The sequence below is a fragment of the Callionymus lyra genome, chromosome 10 (assembly GCF_982586985.1).
Source record: "Callionymus lyra chromosome 10, fCalLyr1.hap1.1, whole genome shotgun sequence".
NCBI lineage: Eukaryota > Metazoa > Chordata > Actinopteri > Syngnathiformes > Callionymidae > Callionymus > Callionymus lyra.
This window is the reverse complement of record NC_141827.1, coordinates 1,796,036-1,819,606: the sequence shown is the minus strand read 5'-3', so window position 1 is coordinate 1,819,606 and position 23,571 is coordinate 1,796,036. Positions and strand designations below refer to the sequence as shown.

The 23,571-nt window shown below is 40.6% G+C and overlaps 1 protein-coding gene across 2 annotated transcripts in view; it reads left to right on the top strand.

The window, feature by feature from the left end:
* The window catches only part of cdh4 (cadherin 4, type 1, R-cadherin (retinal)), a 316,908-nt gene that overhangs the window by 226,502 nt on the left and 66,835 nt on the right, over positions 1–23,571 (top strand). For both annotated transcript variants that reach the window (XM_087801671.1, XM_087801670.1), the window contains exons 5-6: positions 8,714–8,869; positions 16,147–16,291. In XM_087801671.1, the coding sequence (XP_087657797.1) occupies positions 8,714–8,869; positions 16,147–16,291 (301 nt within the window). The remainder of the gene's footprint in view (positions 1–8,713; positions 8,870–16,146; positions 16,292–23,571) is intronic.

The window sequence follows — 23,571 nt, the reverse complement described above, 5'->3', positions numbered from 1 at the left end:
GTCTTCTCTCCTCCTCGTCTTCTCTCCTCCTCGTCTTCTCTCCTCCTCGTCTTCTCTCCTCCTCGTCTTTTCTCCTCCTCGTCTTCTCTCCTCGTCTTCTCTCCTCCGTCCTTCCCCTTTTTTTTGTTCCCACGCTGATAACTGGTCCCGGTGGATCCCTTCAGTAATCGCAGAAATCACTCTTTCTGCTTCAAACCGGTCACTTATCTGACGCCGGCTGTGCTACGTGTGATTAGCAGGCCTGCTGAGCACCAGGGGATACGGTGGTGACAACAGGGTAAGTGGCAGACTTGCATTGACGGGAAGAGAAAGAGGATCACGAGCTACAGTCGTTAGCATTTCATTCCGATGGCTCAATCGAGCGTCACTGGTGGGATTTGTCGGGACGGAGAGAGACGCTCCTTCATCTCTTCAATTTATTGATATAAAGCCTCTTCATTAGGAGACGCCGGCAGATCTGACATCTGCTCTGTGGCCTCGCGTGGAATTCTAAGCAGGAGGAAGAGGCCGATGGTTGGTGCGAGCGTGTCGAGTACACAACACATTGAAACACGTCTATCATGACAATAACATGTTGTGTATTTGATAGAAACTCGTGATTTCAACACAACTCAACAATTTACAAACGCACAAGAATCAAGCCAAAAAAACTACTTCTGAACAATTGTGCAAACAAACCCAAAACTGTAACATTAGCGGCATCACTTGTAGGGTGAGAGAAAAAAAAGATACACAATCGATATATAAATATACATTTTTTTCAAGATACTACATCGACACTCAATCGATCGATTTAAAATAATTTTAAATGTTACGTGAATTTTCTTATTATTATTGATCATTTTTTGGTTTATTTATATTCAATGAATTTTGTGTAAAATAGAATAAAAAAAATGGAAATACAAACAGTAAAGGACAAAAGTTTGGACACAACATTTAATTCAATAATGTTTTCTTTATTTTCAGGACTATTTCGATTGTTGATGACCACTGAAGGCATTAAAAGTATGAATGAATACATGTGGAATAAAGTACTAGTTAAAGTTATAGTCTAGTTCCTTAAAAAAAAAAAAAAGCTTATTTTTACAAGAGTAAACCTGTCCGTCTTCACCGTATGCTAACGAGCTAAGTTGTTAGCGTCATTTATAAAGTGTTATGTGTGCATCTTCACCGTATGCTAACGAGCTAAGTTGTTAGCGTCATTTATAAAGTGTTATGTGTGCGTCTTCACCGTATGCTAACGAGCTAAGTTGTTAGCGTCATTTATAAAGTGTTATGTGTGCATCTTCACCGTATGCTAACGAGCTAAGTTGTTAGCGTCATTTATAAAGTGTTATGTGTGCGTCTTCACCGTATGCTAACGAGCTAAGTTGTTAGCGTCATTTATAAAGTGTTATGTGTGCGTGTACAAGGAGGTGGATTTATTATTGATTTGGTGATATCACGTCACGCCGGCGGCTCCTCTCTGATGTCGCTCAGTTTCACAGGAAACCGATGCAAGTCCCGCGAGACTGAGCGTTAGAAGAGATATTTTTCTACCATCATGTCGACCGAAGTGTTGAAATAAACAAAAGGGAAATATCATCGTTTTCCTTCTTTAAACCCCCGGACCTTCACTACAGTACTCGCGGCTACATTTGTAGGTGAAAAAAAAAATATCGCATTAATATCGATATCACACTTTAAGACACGAATATCGAATATTGTACATTTTTCCAATATCGTGCAGCCCTATTAGAACTGAACGTGAAAAGTATCTTTATTCTTATTTGTTTTGGTGGTTAATATTTTGCTAACAGACGTAAACACACGTCCAGCACAAAGGTAACAAAAGCTGGGACTGTGAAGCAACTAATCGACTAAACCTTGTCTTCTAAGAATTCATTCAAGAAAGAATAAAAATCAAAGCCAACAACATGTGACCATAGTGAAATAAATGTATATTTTTGAAGAGCATTCAACCGTTGAGAAGGTAAAGCATCTGTGGTTCACACTCACTGATTGGCACAAATGACACTTGATGAGTGTGAACCATCAAAATATGTTCAGAATATTCCGGATCATTTCTCCCGCGCTTTGATTGGCAGAGCGTGGGCGCCGTGAATAATGAATGTAATTAGCAATACAGTATCTCGGCGCCACAGCGATCACGTGACGGCGGCGAGCGAAGCCGCTTGATTGACAGGCGGCCGAGGCGGTGAGGTGTATCTGACGGAGCACATCCTTCTCAGAAGAACTGAAGAAGGTTCCAGATGAGTCGTACACCGGGGTCTGCGAGGACCACACTAGGAACGAAGGGAGAGAGAAGCATTTTCGATTCTCTCGCCACTGAGCAGATGAACCGTTTTCATGCGTGAACGTTTTATTTCCTTCGTTCTTCTGTCTGACGAGTAAACGGTAGATGTTCGAAGCTGCTTCATTAAAGAGGCTACTCTTGGTTTCAGACTTCCATCGTTAGAAAGATAATCTTTATTCATCCCTCTGCAGGTTTCCTTCGGGAAATAGTTTTTCCTGCTCACATCAACAACAACAAACTACTGTCCATCATGGATGATGACAGTCATCCTCTGAACACTGTCATCAGTGAGCAGAGAAGCAGAATGAGTGCACGAATGCTCCTACCCAGGTGCAAAACAAATAGACTCAGGGACTCATTCATCCCTCGGGCTATTAAATTGTACAATTCTGAGTTCGGGGGCAGGAGTGGAGTGAGAGTATCTGGATGTTCTGTTCCATGTTAGTCTTTGTATCTTTGTCTTTGTTGTTTTTCTTTGACTCTATGTTCTTTATCTTTATCTTTATACTTAGATTGTGTCATCTTCTTCTTCCGCTTATGTTCTTTTTCTTATTTTATTTTTTATGTATTATTTTTTATTGTTTATGAAAAATTGCTGGCTACTGGAAAAAAAAACAATTTCCCGAAGGAGACCTCCTGAGGGATCAATAAAGTTTTATCTTACCTTACCTTAACACAGACGATAGATTCGTAAAAAAAACCATAACAAGAACAAAGTACAATAAAAAGAAAGATGACACGATCTAAGTCTTAAGATCAAAGAAAAGTAAAAAAGACGAAAGATACAAATATTAACATAGAATCATATTAACACGAGGAATGAATGATTCCCTGAGTCTATGAGTGTTGCATCATGGGAGGAGCATTCGTGCTGCATCTGTTCACTGATGACAGAGACACTGTTTGATATCAGGAGGAATCAAAACTCTCTTGTCAATAAACCTGTGTTTGTGGTGAAGATGTCGTAGACGCTTCACTCATCCGGTCGGTTAAATAAACAGCTGTACTGTATCTCAAATCGCATACTTGCGCACTCAAAGTAAGTATTTTTAGTGCGTGAATTCTTAGTATGCGAAATTTAGTCCACATTAAATTGTCACTAAAACGCCCACAAAACTGAGTATGGATCGATGGACACTTTCTACACTAAACAGCTCCATCTTAGTGACGTTGTAAACAGAAGTTACTTCACATTTGAGACAAACTATCTGTGGAGGATTAGTTACTAGTTAGTACGTACACTATCCTGATGATACTAACTTCTAGTATACTAAGAGAAGTATGTTTGAGACATACTATCTGTGAAGGATTAGTTACTAGTTAGTACGTACACTATCCTGATGATACTAACTTCTAGTATACTAAGAGAAGTATGTTTGAGACATACTATCTGTGGAGGATTAGTTACTAGTTAGTACGCACACTATCCTGATGATACTAACTTCTAGTATACTAAGAGAAGTATGTTTGAGACATACTATCTGTGGAGGATTAGTTACTAGTTAGTACGTACACTATCCTGATGATACTAACTTCTAGTATACTAAGAGAAGTATGTTTGAGACATACTATCTGTGGAGGATTAGTTACTAGTTAGTACGTACACTATCCTGGTGATACTAACTTCTAGTATACTAAGAGAAGTATGTTTGAGACATACTATCTGTGGAGGATTAGTTACTAGTTAGTACGTACACTATCCTGATGATACTAACTTCTAGTATACTAAGAGAAGTATGTTTGAGACATACTATCTGTGGAGGATCAGTTACTAGTTAGTACGTACACTATCCTGATGATACTAACCAGTGCACTCAGCGAAGTATTTGAGACACAGCTCTGGTGTTTGATCGGCACAAGAGAGTAAAGTTCACTCCATTACCCGGCGACGCTGACGACCCGCGACCATCAAGTACATTTTAATGTTTGTCTTCCGAGCTCGGCTTAACCTGAACATTTGCGCTGCATCTCCCTCTCGACGCCGCCTTCACGACAGTGAACCCCAGATAATATCACCAGTTCCTGCTCCTCTAAGATCTGTTTTCACTTTCCATGTATTTAAAGTGTGTTTGAACGACGAAGGTGAGCGAGACGCTACGAAACCACTGTCTCTGCTGCGATGTTCAGATGGTGTCAAGGATTTACTTTAGAACAAATATTATTGATATCTTTAATACTATAGATACTAAGAGTAAAACTGAGGTGAAAATGAAATTAATTGGTTAATTCGATTTTCATTCTTAAAGCCAGTTGGATAAATATGAAAGAGTGCGACAAAGAGTTATCAAAGATTTTGGCCAATTGTGTGATTAGGTTTTAAACGTCTGGTGATATGTTCGATTTTTGATTTCCATTTTGTATTTTGATCCAATGGAATTCAACTCGCAACCTTTTAGAAACTCTTTTATTTATTTTGTATTTGTTGTTGGAACTTCTCCAAGTTCCCACAGTTTCTTTCCTCAACAATAACACAAACTTCCAGTAACACACACTTTCATTTCTCAACCTGCGATGTGTAAAGTAACTGTTTTTTATTTATGTTTAGAATTTTATTTTAGGTTTCATTCTATCAAAGATACATCTGGTTGTTGGATCCTTTCACTGAAGAAAATCATCCTCCTTTTGTCATCATTGTTTGTATCGAGATGCTCTTGATATATTGAGAAGTCAAACTATGCGATCAATCAAAGGGTCATAATTACTGCTTTACTTTTTTAACTTTTTTCTTTATTTCTTTTGTGTTCTAGAGCTTGATTGTCGGGGGGGCAGCTGTCAGTCACACCCTGAGGTCGACAGAAATCGCTCTCGTCAATCGTAAAATACTGTCTTTGTCTTGATGTATGATCTGCCGAATGAATAATGAATTAAAAAAAAAAAAATCAAGTCGAGGAAATGTCTTTAATCGTTAGGTGGGATTAAAGTCGATTAATTTGATCAATTAATTACAGATCATTCATTAACATGTTTTGATCTCTTGACGGCACTATTTAAAATAGACTCGTCAAGAAATAAAATACGACAATAATTCAATGTTTTTTGAGCCTGTATTAATCAATTTGTGTTTAATTGCTTGTTTTATTATTAATTATAACTAATGAGAGAAGAAAGGAGTCTTTGATTAAAAGTGTCATCTTTGAGTCGTGCTTCTCACTCTGTGGACTTTAGTGCGTCCAGTTCCTGCGGCAACAGGAGGTTGAAAGACTTCGGTGTCCGGAGGTTGATGGAAACGAAGTCGGTCTGCAGACGGAGAGAGATTGAAACGGTGTCTCGTGTCTTCCTGAGAAGGGAATCAGCGAGACATGGACTGACCTGGCGGAGCAGCAGCCGATAGATTAGGAGATTGACTGACACACTGTCACACATCACACACACAGTCCTGCTTTACACTCTCACCACCAGTGAGTCACTGTAAAGTTCTGAGAAACATGTTTTTGAAAGTCATACAAGACATTTTTAGTTTAAAAAAAATCTGATACTTTAGGATTTTCATGTGTCAAAACAAGGTCATATATCTCGATGAAATGTCTTATATTTAATGGATGAATTATTTTGAATCAGAAAAATTAACTCAGCATTGCAGGCGTGAAGATTTGTTCCAGTAAGAGTCTAAATATCAAATGACAAACTTAAATGACAAAATAATATAAACATGAAAATCAAATAACCAACATAAAACTTAAAAAAAAAATCCTTATTTAATTTGTATTAAATATGGTTTACATGTCATTACAATTGGATGGATTTGAATTTCTTTGGGAGGTTCTTTTGACCCATTTGTTCCTCCTCACATCTGCGATTCAAGGCTGGAATTCTAGAATAATCCCCCGTGAAACACATATGGTATTTCACGTATTTATTATTAATTGTAAGTAAGTAAGTAAGTAATTCTTATTTGTATAGCGCTTTTCTAGACCAGGGTCACAAAGCGCTAAAACAATCAAAACAATATTCAATAAAATATATATTTTAAAGATCAAGATAAAACTGATAACACAACAGGAGTTCCAGAAAATCAAAGAAAAGCCTGAACAAATATAAACGTCTTAAGATGTTTCTTAAAGGAGTCAGTAGATCATCAAACACAGAGATGGTTCTTGAAGGAGTCAGTAGATCATCAAACAAATATTTTTCTTGAAGGAGTCAGTAGATCATCAAACACAGATGTTTCTTGAAGGAGTCAGTAGATCATCAAACACAGATGTTTCTTGAAGGAGTCAGTAGATCATCAAACACAGATGTTTCTTGAAGGAGTCAGTAGATCATCAAACACAGATGTTTCTTGAAGGAGTCAGTAGATCATCAAACACAGATGTTTCTTGAAGGAGTCAGTAGATCATCAAACACAGATGTTTCTTGAAGGAGTCAGTAGATCATCAAACGCAAAGAGAGGAAGATCGTTCCAAAGCTTAGGAGCAACAGCCTGGAAGGATTTCTCTCCTCTGGTCCTGAGCCGTGTGCGTGGAACCATAAGTAGATTCTGATCCACAGACCTCAGAGCCCGAGCTGGGGTGTAAGTCTGGATCAGATCACTGATGGAAGGTCTGACCATGAATAGATCTGAAAGTAAGAACCAGAATTTTAAAATGATCCTGAAAGAAACTGGCAGCCAGTGAAGAGTTTGAAGGAGAAATGTGAGTTCTTCTACTAGAGCGGCTCAGAATTCTGGCTGCAGAGTTTTGTATGAACTGCAGGCGAGAAGATCCTTCTTGTTTAGACATGAAAACAAACTGTTACAATAGTCCAGACGAGGAGAAACCAACGGAATTGTACATATTTAAATACAATGTAGTCCCATAATTACATGTGCAAATCGAGAGCAGAGCATCATAAATCTGCCCTTGAATCGACCCTACATTGTTCCGACTGTCGAACCGCTGCGAACCTGGAGGAGAAATAAAAGTGTGAAAAGTATAAAACTTTCACAAACGAGTCTTTGACATTTTGCCATCTAGATACAACGTGTGCATCACTGTCAGCCCAGGCCTCGGGAGATGATTCTTCTTTGTTAAGATGGACGTGTTTCTGCGTCAGACGTTTATATTTGTGCCAAAAGAAAACATTCCAGCCTTGATAACAACAACATAATATTCACAATATCATTATAATCTTTTTGAGTTTTTAGGAAAAAACATTGTTATTTAAACAGTAATGTAGATGTTGGGAAAGTGAAAACCTTTTTTCCTCTTAGAAATACTAAATAAACACAAAAAAAACCATTTCATTCATTCATTTTCTATGCCACTTATTCCCAGTTTCTTCGGGCGAGGGGCAGGGGACACCCTGGACAGGAAGCCAGTCTGTCTCAGGACACACAAAGACACACAACCATTCACACACACACTCATACCTACAAACAATTTCCTCAAGTTCTCAATCAACCTCTGTATGTGTTTGGACTGTGGGAGGAAACCGGAGTGTCCGGAGTAAACTCACGCCACACGGAGAGAACATACTAACTCACACAGAAAGGTCACATGTCGACTCCCTTCTGACCTGGAAGTGAACCGACAACCTTCTTGCTGGGAGACGAACTAACCTCTGCACCACCGCGCACACGACCAACAACAAACAGTTCATCACAAGATCTTTGTGTTTTTCTCTTTTGATCAATGCTCTTTGCACTTTGTTCTTTTATTTGAACTTTGTTCTTGTTCTTGCTTTTATGAAACGTATGTACCTTCTATCGTCTGCTGTGATCTGTAAACCTAACCTCCCGAAGATCTCCCAACGATTAACAAAGTTTATATTAATATATTATTATTATTAACAACAACAGACATCAAAGCAAACAATACATTACACAGTGTAAACATGACATACAAAGACAACATATACAAAAAACACAACTAGTCCAGACCTTAACGACTAATTGACTTCACTTTTTATTTGTTAAATTAAAATAATTGTTTGCAAAGTTTTCATTTTTTTTCCAGCAGGTTAAAGAAAGTTGTTTGAGTTTAAAAAAAGTGCCTTTTTTTCCAATTTCAAGAATAACATTCCTCACCCAGTGAACAAAAGATAGTTTTTTATTTTTATTTTCTATTTCAAATAAAATGAACTCAAAGATAAATATCATTATCTAACATTAAAGGAAATGAGCTCCCAGGAGAATCTGAGGTTCACGAGCGTCATCAGGAGGTTGAACCCTGAGATAATCAGTGTCATCTTGCCATTAAAAGTATATACTTTATTGAATATTGTTTTGATTGTTTAAGTTCTTTGTGACCCTGGTCTGGAAAAGCTCTATACAAATAAAAATGACTTACTTACTTACTTATTAATGTTACATTCATGTGTTCTGAGGATGTTCAGTCAAATACTTCCTTCAGGCCCCGAAGAAAAACTAGTTTCAAGAGAGGAAACAGGAAAGTTTCGTCCTCCTGCCGTCTCTGATGTGTGTCTCGTCTCCGTCCACAGATCCGCTCGGATCAGGACAAGGACGTCGGGATCCGCTACAGCATCACGGGCGCCGGCGCCGACCAGCCGCCCAGTGGCATCTACAACATCGACCCCATCAGTGGCAACATGTTCGTGACTCAACCCCTGGACCGGGAGGAGAGAGCCTCGTTCCACGTGAGTACGACCACTCGTCGCTCATCATCATCGCCTCCATCTCCCTTTGGCTGCTGAAGCTGCCGAGACTCTGGAGCTGGAGTCGGGCAGATGTGAAGAGCTTCGGTGGCTTCAGTGCCGGTGATGGATTCCCGTGTCTGCGGCGAAACCAAACAAAACACACAAAGCCCTTCAGCTGTCGTGGGATTGAAGTTCACCTGCGAAGGATGGATGAATGGACGAGTCGAGGCTCGCGATGAAGCGTCGCTCGTCTCTGTTGTTGAGCCATCAGGACTAATGAGCGAGTTTAGCGGCGAACATGGTTGTGTGTTTTTAAAGCTGTGTGTTGTCGCCCCATGTGTCACTCAGGGGAGATGAGGAGGAATAATGAATAACAATGTGTAGCGAGTAGCTTTTGGTTTAGAAACACTCTTGAAACCATCGTCACGAGGTCACTTTACAATCTTTCTAAACTTTAAATTTCTCTTATATAGTAGTTTAGCTAAAGATTATGGAATGAAAGATGTTTTCTCGTGGTGTCTTTAATGTTGACGAGTGATTCGATTTGTTGCTTTAAACATGATTAAAACACTTTCTTATAACTTCCCTCAATTTCTATTACAATTAAAGTCTTTATTGTTATTTAACAACATTTAAAATGAGCAAAAAACAAAATTTCACTGAGACATCCGGCAGTAAAACTAACAAATAAAGGTGACATTCTGCATTTGTTTACCAAACCAGATAAAACTTCTCTTTTTGTTTTCTCTCCCTGGGATATTCAAATCGCCCTCGTAAAAATAACATCATAATTTAATAGAAAGAAATCGCCTCGTTTGGTGGTAACTGAGTGGATGGACTTGTTTCGTAGTGAACAGAGTCATGAAGGTTAAAAAGGTTAAAAATGTTTTTTCAAAAAGTAAAATAGTTCTGATGTGCTTTTTTTAAAATAATGAAGTATATTCTGACCTCCACTGGTAAAGTTATATGAAGTCACATGTCTGCTCAACACAGATTGGACAATAGTAAGTTTCGGATAACCATCTGGATCCACAAATAATTTGAAGATGGTCACTGTCTGCTGAAGAAAAGCTCCTTTTCTCGCTCATTCCATTTAGTTCAAGCAACTTCTTATTGAGCGCATCAACAACATTTCATGATAAAACGTTTTAACTTTGCTAACAAAATCTCATTATTTATGGGTGTAAATGAGTGGCTTGGCAGAGGTCTGCCCTCTCAAAGTGCTTTTCATCGAGTTCACAATATGAAGAGTTTTTCTCCTGTGAACTTTGGTCGCAGCACTTTCAGTCGTGTTGTTGTTTGTTTTTTATCGCATTACATCAGCAGACTCTGTCCCCTGTATTGTTGTAAACCTCCGTCGCTCTATATCTGTATTCTGCTGGTTCACCATCCGCCCACACACACACACACACACACACACACACACACACACACACACACACACCTCGCCTGCCTCCCGAGTCGCAGAGCATCTGTGCTCTTCAAAGGTGGAAGTGACAGGCGTACAGTTAGCCTGCGTACGACCCTCGCGCTCCTCCATTACAAACACCCACGAGATCCGCTGTTTATCTGTCAGAACTCGCGGGTCAAACCGTTCGCACACGTGCGTTAAATATTCAGAACACAAGACGCTTAACGCGAGGCCTTCGGTTCATGAACACACATTACGGTTTCAATTTAGTTCTTCAAACAGAGCGACGCCGGCGCCGCAGGTGGGCGACGCCGTCAGACTCCCACAGGCCTGTCAGCGTGATGGATGGCGCCGCCGCTGATGGAGCTAATTCCGAAGTGCGTCTCGACGGAGGGATCGGATTCTGGGAGGTGATCGCCTCAGTGTCTCCGGCGATGCTGACGCGCCGCTGATTTACTCGCGCCGAGAGTAAACAAAGAGCAAAGCTCCGGAAGATTGTCCGCTTGATTGTTTCCGTCTCTCGTTCGATTTAGATGAAGCTCCTGAAGAATCACCTGCTCGTGCTTCACTCACTCGTGCACACGCTCGTGCACACGCTCGTGCACACGCTCGTGCACAGGCTCGTGCACACGCTCGTGCACACGCTCGTGCACAGGCTCGTGCTTCACTCACTCGTGCACACGCTCGCGCACACGCTCGTGCACACGCTCGTGCACACGCTCGCGCACACGCTCGTGCACACGCTCGTGCACACGCTCGCGCACATGCTCGTGCACACGCTCGTACACACGCTCACTCGTGCACACGCTCGTGCTTCACACACTCGTGCACTCACTCGTGCACACACTCGTGCACACACTCGTGCACACGCTCGTGCACACGCTCGTGCTTCACTCATTCGTGCACACGCTCGTGCACACGCTCGTGCACACGCTCACTCGTGCACACGCTCGTGCACACGCTCGTGCACACACTCGTGCACACGCTCGTGCACACGCTCATGCACACGCTCGTGCACACGCTCGTGCACACGCTCGTGCACACACTCGTGCACACACTTGTGCTTCACTCACTCGTGCACACGCTCGTGCACACACTCGTGCACACGCTCGTGCACACGCTCACTCGTGCACTCACTCGTGCACACACTCGTGCACACGCTCGTGCTTCACTCATTCGTGCACACGCTCGTGCACACGCTCGTGCACACGCTCGTGCACACGCTTGTGCTTCACTCACTCGTGCACACACTCGTGCACACACTTGTGCTTCACTCACTCGTGCACACGCTCGTGCACACGCTCGTGCACACGCTCGTGCACACACTCAGGATTAATGTCGTGTTATCGGGAACAAACTGGACTGTGTTGTTGTGGGATCAGCAACCGAGACTCAAGATATTCATCCAGATTCTTCCTCCACCCTGACTGTACTTTCCCAGCAGGACGGGTCAACTCTGGGTTCCAGTGGACAGAGAGACCATCTGTGGCTCATCTGTGAGGAAAGAAAGGCTTTAGTTTTGCTGCTTTGAATCGCTCGACAATGAGACCAAACTTTCCTTCTGCACACGTCGCTCTGCTACATATGTGTCCCTTTGTTTAGCAACACAGCAGGTCTCGTGATTATGCAGCATATGGATGAATAATGTCCAGTTGGTTCCGATTGAAATACTGAATTAACCGTATTTTAATCAAGCTTCGCTTCAGTTTCACTGTGATGCGAAGACAAAATATCATTTTCCTGAATATTCAACGACATCTGAATGTTTTTTTAGAATATACTGTATATACAAACTTATTGACCTATTCCATGAATATCACAAACTAGTTTTAAATAAATAATAATGTATCTTAAAGGCACTTTAATGATTTTTGGCAGGAATGTGTGTTCTTATGATGGTCGTTTTAAAACGTATTTAAAAACATCCAAATACGTCCAATACTTCTGTAACGTCCCTCATGTATTGTAAGTGTTAGTCTTTAAGCTTTTGATAAAAACAACCTTAAAATACAGACTTGTTTAAGTTTTTTCAAAACAATGTGGAGAATCAGTAGAGTAGACAAGTAGAAAGAGTAGAAAAGGATTTGGATTCCAGGTGAACGATCACTTTAAGAAGAAAAACGAGCAAGAAATGAGTGATTGACGATCTTTTTTTTTTTAAACATGTGTAAAATTAACATGGTTATACAGTATAGTGAGTATTGTTACCTCCTCCAAGGAGGTCATTTGTATTGTTTAGAGAGTTTTTCCAGAATGGTAGGATATGATCTGTGTTGTATGTATATACTATTGATCGAGCTAAAGGAATGTTTGTTTTTGATTTATTTATTGTTTTAATTGATTGACATTTTTGAATCATGTCTTATGTTAGTGAAAAATACAATTATAATCTAAGCACATTATCAATATATGCGCCGAACTTGAGGCCTGTGATAATATAATATAATATAATATAATGTCGACGGTTTAAACAAGTCGAATGGTTAAGAATTTAAGATCATAACATTAAATGTCATTTTCATTGCTTTGATTGACAAGAACTATTTGTGTTTTTATTACTACTTCCTTGTACTCGATACATTTCAACAGTGAAGGATGTTCTCATGTTACCAAGTAAATGTTTTACCTTCTGTTTTATTTTTTTATTATTTTTGGGCCAGTATTGTGTTTTTTTCACAGACCTTTTCCTTCTGAAATTCACAGAAATCTTAAAAATGTTGGGCTTTTGCACAGTAAAATAAATGTTGCTTCGGTCGTGAGGTTCTTGTTCTTATATCTATATATATATATATATCTTGTCGTTATAATGTCTTTGACACGAGATCACGTGACTCACAGACGAGCAGACAATCAACACGTCAGTTCAACTTTAATAAGGTCATCAATGACAGGTTGGAATACAATTTTCATTTGTATTTTAGGTCATTTAAACTTTTCTTTTCTTACCAGCCGGTCGCAGCAGGAGGCCGTCCACACTGAGTCTGGTTCTGCTCCAGGTTTCTTTCCTCGCCACTGCCACGCTGTGATGCTGGATCTGTTTTCTTGAGATAACTGTGTTATGATAAGACACTTTAAATACAATTTAATTAATTCCCAACACTTTAAAAAATAGTTGTGATCCTTTTGTTGTTACATTTTCAGGAGCTGAAGAAATGGAGTGAAAAGGCGAGATAAGAGAGTCGAGCATTTGTTTGTGTAACTGAAAAGTTAAGATTCTGTGTCGACACATCAGCTTTTTTTCATCGCAGTATCATCGACTCAAATAACATCAGAGTCTGTTGTGTCGAAAGATCTCCGTCAATACACTCAAGGAAAGTCAACTTTCAGTTGCAAAGATCGCTCTATAAATACTAATTACTTACTTAGATGGGTTTAAAATATAGAGCCACATGTTCACAGTCAGGACTGGATGGTTCTTGAGAGACTCAGTATCAGTCACTCCCAGCATGCAGCATCCACAGCTGAGAAACAGATTGAGAATGTTTGTATCTTCTCTCCCTCCCTTGTTTGCTGGGTTCCACTGGAGCATCTCCAGGATGATAATCTAAAGATGGCTTTTAATTGGCTGGCGCGTCCCTGGTGTGGGCGTGTGCGTTAATATGGCCGAACACGCGTGTGGCAGCGAACGCTCCGGCGGATGTTTGGAAACATCTTTGACAGGCGGGAGGAAAAAAAAGCCGACATGATTAGTTGTGTTTCAGAGGAGGCAGGTGCCGCCATTCAATCTTTCATGTCACCTCACAATGCATCACCAGCGGCTCCAAATAGGCTGTCAGGCTGATCCGCCTCCATGCTGCTGCGGCAAAACAAAATATTTCGCAGGCTGTGTCGTCGCTGCCAACAGGAGAGCGTCCTCCGCACGCCCAGCCAAATTGGGCAGCTTTTCTGCTGAGTGTATGAATTCTGATGGCAGAATTGAAAAGTGGCAAATGCAAGAGGGTGTTTGTGCACGAGAAACAAAATGACTTTTACAAGACATGTAAAGCTAACCTGTGTCTCTAACGTCGTCACTAAACCACGAGTGTGTTGAGAATGAAAGCTGGTGCTTAAAACACTTTAGTTGACAGCCTCAGACGTGTGGATATAACATATCAAATACAACATAAATACTCGTTCTGTTCACAATATTTCTATAGTTCTCATGGTTATCACTTGTACATGACGATCATCCAAAATAGTTTTAACTTCGACAACAATTAGCTTCCCTTCCTTGATGGACTCTGTCGGACCAGATTAAAAAAAAGCCATTAGCACCAACCAGCCCTGGTCACTGTGATGCAATAGCATTACAACGCCCCACACAGGCCTGGCATGTGAACTGCATCATTGTCTATTTCTATATGTAAAGACACAGAAAAACTCAATTTTTAGACTGAGCTTTCTAGAAATAGTCATAAACAGATTTCAAAAGATGCATTTTTGTGCAGACATGGTCTGTCCTAGAGTATCTATCTTTTTTATCATTTATTATATATTTGGTCAACAATTAACCCCAGGATCAGAAACCCTCAGCATTTATTCAAAGATATTTAATTCAACAGTGTACATTTTGAGAAAATAATTCTATATTCTATATTCCTTAAGGAGTGAATAACAGCCGAATAAGAATTTAGTGTATATTGTCATATATACTTAATAAAGTTAATAAAGCTTCTGAATGTCCAAAAAACAAAACAATAGGAGTCTGGGATGGAGACAGACTCAAAATATAAACTAATAAAAGAGAGATGAGGAAAGTAAATACAGGAAGAACATGGAATAGTCAGTACAGCTTCAGTAGATAATATGGCACTTGTTTTGGATAATAATGGATGGATGGATGGATGGATGGATGGATAGAGTAGATGGATGGATGGATGGATGGATGGATGGATGGATGGATGGATGGATGGATGGATGGATGGATGGATGGATGGATGGATAGAGTAGATGGATGGATGGATGGATAGAGTAGATGGATGGATGGATGGATGGATGGATGGATGGATGGATGGATGGATGGATGGATGGAGTAGATGGATGGATGGATGGATGGATGGATGGATGGATGGATGGATGGATGGATGGATGGATGGATGGATGGATGGATGGATGGATACTTTAATTGTTCCCGGAGGATAAATGATTTTGTCCAGCAGTAATAATAGCAGTAAAAACACATCCATCCATACAAACACCATAAATAATAGTAAAAAGTCTATTAGTGAAATAATTATGTTGAAACTGATGAATTGATTTTGTATTATTTGTTGTAGTTTTATGGTTCAACTAGTTCTAATGGACAGAAACCTCAAGAAAACCAGACTTGTGTGGTTGTGGTCCTGCAGCTCAGGACAAACAATATCGTTACGAAAGTGAAGAGTTTCTGGTTTAATTGTATGTTTTGTTGTTAATTAGTCTCTGAGATTGTTGGGGTGTCGAGGAAGAAAGTGGAGTCACACAGGTTTAGACACTGAAGATAAAGATCCTTTTAGTCGAGCCCCCCCGACCCCCGACCCCCAACCACCATCTTTATTTATCATCATCTCGTTTGAGAGAATCATCAGTCGGAGTCTTCCACACAAACAAAGCCAAACCGGCCGCAGCATCAGCGCCTCTGAAGTGTGTTGTGCGTCTGACTGTGCGATCGACACAAAACCAGTTTGTTGTTGTCGAGGTCCAGGCCAGGATAGCAACACGACGCCGTGCCCTGTTGGCAGACAGGAAGTGCAAACATTCGCCACTCGGATGAAGTTGCCAATTAATAAAGTCGGCGTTGGCGAGCCGGCTCGGCTGTCAATCACCAGCTCGGCTGTCAATCACGTGCCATCGGAATCATTCAAAGTTCCCGTCGCGGCTCATCGTGTCGTTCCTTGTTTCCCGACAGCTTCGAGCCCACGCCGTGGACATGAACGGCAACCAGGTGGAGAACCCCATCGATCTGTACATCTACGTCATCGACATGAACGACAACCGGCCCGAGTTCCAGAACCAGGTCTACAACGGCTCCGTGGCCGAGGGTTCCAAACCAGGTGAGTCCTCTGCGGGGGGGAAGTTGGGGGGTCTTCGTTTGAAACGGTCCCGAGCGACGATGACGAAAGTCGATGGAAATAATGCGCAGACGTTGCTGGTGCTTTTCTCTCGCTCATGCAAATTTAAATGGGTTTTCACATTAAAGCGAGATCGACGGCGGCGGCGGCGGCGGCGGCGGCGGCGGCGGCGGGGGTCCATGAAGACGTGGGAATTTCAATAAATATGGCAGAGACTGATGTAGGCTTCAGGAAATACTTCCACGTGCACTTTCCTACTTTGCCTGGTGGCAGCGCACGTGCATTCGTAGTGTGTTGAGAGATGAACCAACAGGATGTGATAAATACCAGCGACTGGTGCGACGTGAGCGATCGAGTCGTAATTATTGAGTCATTACATTTTCAGGAATCTGTGAGAAACAATGAAAAAATGTGTTTACTGATATTTAATGTGATATTTACTATTATTTTTGGTTGTATTTGTATTTGTGAAGTACCGATTACTGATCAATAGATATGATTCTGACAAACACTTTTACATGTTTGTAAGTAAGTGTTGATTTTTTTTAAATCATGGAAATGACAAAACACATTATAAAACAACATTTTCACTCCATTTAACAAAGTAAAAAATATACAAATACATGTAAAATATACATACAACATTTTTACAACAACATTTCTCTGATATCAAGGAAACCATTGAGCTCAAAGGTTTCGCCTCATTAAGGTTGTGCAAAAAGTCCACTAAGAGCTTCTTAAGTAGCGTCTTTGTCTTGATCTTAAGGTTCTCCTATGTAGGCAGTTAAGAACGCCTCCGATTAGCGACCGTATCTAAACCGTAGCCTTCTTAAGAACCTTCTTACGACCTTTAGAAACATAGACTCTGGGAAACTGTGTAAAGAACAGCAGGTATTTGATGATTTAAGTTCTACTATCTATGAATTATTCCATGAGCATCATCTAAACCACGACAAATATAACATACATGAACAAAAACACTAAAAAGTTGAATACTCAACAAAATAGAGAATATTTAATGAAATATTTTACTCTGTTATTCATCTACGCAGGTTTATTTCAAGAGGAAAATGGTAATTTTACATTTTTATTTATTTTGATAAACGGATCCAGATTCAAACTGGGACTGGATCACATGATTCATTTCAAAATCCTTCTTCAGTTTTGATCATTTGATCTGATCCAATCACAAAAAGATGATCTTTCTCAAACTGATTCAACATGATCTACCAACATTAACAACACTTGAGCTGCGTCTCAAATCGCATACTTGTGTACTCAAAGTTAGTATTTTTAGTGCATAAGTTTGTCTCAATTCTTAGTATGTAAAGTTAGTGCTCCATACACACTAGATTGTAATAAAACACCCACAAAACTGAGTATGAATCGATGGACACTTTCTACAATAAATGACTCCATCTTAGTGACGTTGTAAACGGAAGTTACGTCATATATATACAGTATATATATATATATATATATTCATATACTTACAGGTGTATTTTCAGCAGCAGTAGGAGGATGACATGTCTTTGCTGCTGATACCATCTTAAATATCTCGCGAATATTTGGGCAGGTGTCGCTAGTGTTCCTACAGCTGGTTAAAATAATCTTTAAATAGTAGAAAAAGAAGCTGTCGCGTCATTTCCTGTTAGTTTGTAGCAGCAGAGTTTGATTTGAGACAAACTATCTGTGGAGGATTAGTTACTAGTTAGTACGCACACTATCCTGATGATACTAACTTCTAGTATACTAAGAGAAGTATGTTTGAGACATACTATCTGTGGAGGATTAGTTACTAGTTAGTACGTACACTATCCTGATGATACTAACTTCTAGTATACTAAGAGAAGTATGTTTGAGACATACTATCTGTGGAGGATTAGTTACTAGTTAGTACGTACACTATCCTGATGATACTAACTTCTAGTATACTAAGAGAAGTGTGTTTGAGACATACTATCTGTGGAGGATTAGTTACTAGTTAGTACGTACACTATCCTGATGACACTAACTTCTAGTATACTAAGAGAAGTATGTTTGAGACATACTATCTGTGGAGGATTAGTTACTAGTTAGTACGTACACTATCCTGATGATACTAACTTCTAGTATACTAAGAGAAGTATGTTTGAGACATACTATCTGTGGAGGATTAGTTACTAGTTAGTACGTACACTATCCTGATGCATACTAACTTCTAGTATACTAAGAGAAGTATGTTTGAGACATACTATCTGTGGAGGATTAGTTACTAGTTAGTACGTACACTATCCTGATGATACTAACTTCTAGTATACTAAGAGAAGTATGTTTGAGACATACTATCTGTGGAGAATTAGTTACTAGTTAGTACGTACACTATCCTGATGATACTAACTTCTAGTATACTAAGAGAAGAATGTTTGAGACATACTATCTGTGGAGGATTAGTTACTAGTTAGTACGTACACTATCCTGATAATACTAACTTCTAGTATACTAAGAGAAGTATGTTTGAGACATACTATCTGTGGAGAATTAGTTACTAGTTAGTACGTACACTATCCTGATGCATACTAACTTCTAGTATACTAAGAGAAGTATGGTTGAGACATACTATCTGTGGAGGATTAGTTACTAGTTAGTATGTACACTATCCTGATGATACTAACTTCTAGTATACTAAGAGAAGTATGTTTGAGACATACTATCTGTGGAGAATTAGTTACTAGTTAGTACGTACACTATCCTGATGATACTAACTTCTAGTATACTAAGAGAAGTATGTTTGAGACGTACTATCTGTGAAGGATTAGTTACTAGTTAGTACGTACACTATCCTGATGATACTAACTTCTAGTATACTAAGAGAAGTATGTTTGAGACGTACTATCTGTGGAGGATTAGTTACTAGTTAGTACGTACACTATCCTGATGATACTAACTTCTAGTATACTAAGAGAAGTATGTTTGAGACATACTATCTGTGGAGGATTAGTTACTAGTTAGTACGTACACTATCCTGATAATACTAACTTCTAGTATACTAAGAGAAGTATGTTTGAGACATACTATCTGTGGAGAATTAGTTACTAGTTAGTACGTACACTATCCTGATGCATACTAACTTCTAGTATACTAAGAGAAGTATGGTTGAGACATACTATCTGTGGAGGATTAGTTACTAGTTAGTATGTACACTATCCTGATGATACTAACTTCTAGTATACTAAGAGAAGTATGTTTGAGATATACTATCTGTGGAGGATTAGTTACTAGTTAGTACGTACACTATCCTGATGATACTAACTTCTAGTATACTAAGAGAAGTATGTTTGAGACATACTATCTGTGGAGGATTAGTTACTAGTTAGTACGTACACTATCCTGATGATACTAACCAGTGCACTGAGACACAGCGTGGTACTAACGTGGCTCGGAAACGAGCATTTTTGGATTGATTGATATTTGAGAAATAATAATAAATAAACTATGTTTTCTTCCTCTTCGACTCAAACGAGCTCATAAGAAACTCTTCCTCCTGTTCCCGGTGTTTCTCAGCCGCTCATTACACAGCAGCGTCTGACAAACACAAAAGTATGTGAAAAACAAAGTATCTGTTGAACTTTTCCATCTTTCATTACTGTTAATGCTCTTGATTTATTTCCCCGTCCTGTCCTTGGTCGGCGCCTCTCGGCTCTGAATAAACAGCAGTAAATAAAGGGAGCCACAGGAAGGAGGGAGGAAGCCAAATCAATAACAGACGACCAGAATGAAAGGACTGCACCAGCAAACAAATATATAAACAAGTAAATCTCCACGAGACGCTCGACACACAAGGTTTACGACGCGCACACCTGCTGCCAAACGAGTGGCTACACACACACACACCTACATGCACACACACACACACACACACACCTACATGAACACACACACACCTACATGCACACACACACACCTACATGCACACACACACACACACACACACCTACATGCACACACACACACACACACACACACCTACATGCACACACACCTACATGCACACACACACACAAACACAGGTGTGAGTCTGCTGACGACAGCAGGGCACTGCTGGTGTTGGCTCATCTTTGGATTTGTGATGATCCAAATGTGAGTGAAGAGACGCTCGTGATGAGACACGTTTAGCAGAGAATGAGGCGGCGGGTGTTGAAGGTGTTGAAGGTGTTGAAGGTGTTGAAGGTGTTGAAGGTGTTGAAGGTGTTGAAGGTGTTGAAGGTGTTGAAGGTGTTGAAGGTGTTGAAGGTGTTGAAGGTGTTGAAGGTGTTGAAGGTGTTGAAGGCGTTGATGGCGTTGATGGCGTTGATGGCGTTGATGGCGTTGATGGCGTTGATGGCGTTGATGGCGTTGAGGGCGTTGATGGCGTTGATGGCGTTGAGGGCATTGAGGGCGTTGATGGCGTTGAGGGCGTTGATGGCGTTGATGGCGTTGATGGCGTTGAGGGCGTTGATGGCGTTGAGGGCGTTGATGGCGTTGATGGCGTTGAGGGCGTTGATGGCGTTGATGGCGTTGATGGCGTTGAGGGCGTTGATGGCGTTGATGGCGTTGATGGCGTTGATGTCGTTGAGGGCGTTGATGGCGTTGAGGGCGTTGATGGCGTTGAGGGCGTTGATGGCGTTGATGGCGTTGATGGCGTTGATGGTGTTGATGGCGTTGATGGCGTTGAGGGCGTTGATGGCGTTGATAGCGTTGATGGCGTTGAGGGCGTTGATGGCGTTGATGGCGTTGATGGCATTGATGGCGTTGAGGGCGTTGATGGCGTTGAGGGCGTTGATGGCGTTGATGGCGTTGATAGCGTTGATGGCGTTGAGGGCGTTGATGGCGTTGATGGCGTTGATGGCGTTGAGGGCATTGATGGCGTTGATGGCGTTGATGGCGTTGATGGCGTTGATGGCGTTGATGGCGTTGATGGCGTTGATGGCGTTGAGGGCGTTGATGGCGTTGATGGCGTTGATGGCGTTGATGGCGTTGATGGCGTTGATGGCGTTGATGGCGTTGAGGGCATTGAGGGCATTGATGGCGTTGATGGCGTTGATGGCGTTGAGGGCGTTGATGGCGTTGATGGCGTTGATGGCGTTGAGGGCGTTGAGGGCGTTGATGGCGTTGATGGCGTTGAGGGCATTGATGGCGTTGATGGCGTTGAGGGCATTGATGGCGTTGATGGCGATGAGGACGCTGAGGCGTTGAGGGCATTAAGGGTCATTGAGGGCATTGGGAGCCTTGGGGGCCTTGGGGGCCTTGAGGGCCTTGAGGGCCTTGGGGGAACCAGGAAGTGACAGACTGACCTGCTGGTCCAGAACCAGAGTTTCAGAGTTAATTGCAGAGAAACTGCAAAAAGTCCTGACGGGGGAAAAGGATTCGTCCAAATGAAGAGTTGGATTCAGAGCAAGAATCTCTTTTGCTTGGAAGTCATGGAGCAGCAGAAACACGTGGATACTGGTTGTTACCAACACTGTCTGAAGAGAACACAAGAGAACACAAGAGAACACAAGAGAACACAAGAGAACACAACGATAACACAACGATAACACAACGATAACACAAAGAGAACACAAAGATAATATCAGAATCAGACTCCAACCAATGGTGGGATGTCACGTGTTGTTGATCCTGATCCTGGGCTCGGAATATTCAGGGTCTGCAGTGACAACAATCCACCACAAGGAGTCGAATACAAGATAGAAACGTTCACTTTGATTCTCGCAACTTTATTTTATTAAAAAAAAACCTTGTTCTCTCAAACAGATCTTCAATTGTATTATATTAATTTCATGTATATTAAAATAGTTTAGACATATTCGATCAGACGTTTCTCTTGTTCTGTTTCTTCTTTAAGTTATATAAAGTCTAGGGTTATTTCCTCATATGTAAATATTCCACTGAAATGTATATTTTATTTTTATAAAATATATTTATCTTATTTTTGATTGTCTAGTTCTACTACAGTTATTATTAAATGTATTATTACTCATTTGTATTTGTTTCTTTTTTGTGGTAAATCTATATGAATATATTTTAGAAACTTTATTTTTGACATAATACATTAATTGTTATATATATTTAATTAAAAGCTGTGTTTAAACCTTCAAAAATATATAGAAACTATAATAAAACGCAGGATTTGAAGCTAAAGTCTTAATCCAGAATCCAGGGATTTTATAGGTAATTGTACTTGTTGTCGTCGTAATCCTGTGTTTTACTGCAAATGTATTTATTCTCAGATTAGAGCAAAGACTCTTATTCACGACTAATAACGAGTCAGTCGCGCAGAAGCTTGAGAAGGAAATGCAGAAAAAGACATTTGACACAGTTTCTTCTTTTTCATCTCAACCTCCCGTGTCTTTCACGGTTCACATTGTTCGCAGTCGCTCCGTCCCAGAATGTCAATGAGCTCAGACTTCTCAGGTGTCTTTCCTCAATCTTCCTGAAAGTTTGAAGGACGAGAGCGACGGTGACTGGAGATGAAGCCGAGCTTTAGTTGGGCGTCGACCAGGAGATCTTCTCTAAACGAACACATTCAAACTTCCAGCATGGAAATCAAGGATTCCATCGAACAAAGAAAGAATCTAGTGTTGCTCTGCGTCTGCTGGTTCTCTTTCATTTCCCCAGTTACGTACATTTCAGGACGGTTTCATCACGGCGACAGATCTGTGAACAACAGTCGTGGAGAAAGGATTGAAGGAGATCATTACGAGGTGTTTGCACAGGTTTAATTACACGAGGCTTCATCACCGGCGCCTGCATCTGTGCCGTAACTACATCTAGGAAAATACACATTATTTCCACTCGTTTGTCATCACGCAGGACTGGAGCCTGTCCCAGCTACCTGGGGCAACAGGCTCTATAATCCCTCTCTCAACTTCAAATCTGTGGTTATTTTAAAACATTGACGTCACCTGTCGAACACACAGAAACATAAAAACATGATTCAATCATTTTGAACAGGCCACTTAAATGATTGAACGGAATGTCAATCAAAGTATCAACTGCTAATCGTCCCGCCCTCTGGGAGTAGAAGTGAGTAAAGCAATGCTGTGATCAGTGCTTTAGAGATTCACGATGCAATTGGATATGATACACTAATCTGGCAATACGATTGGATAATATATAAACTGCTCATGATACGATTTGATAATATATAAACTGCTCATGATACGATTTGATAATATATAAACTGCTCATGATACGATTGGATAATATATAAACTGCTCATGATACGATTGGATAATATATAA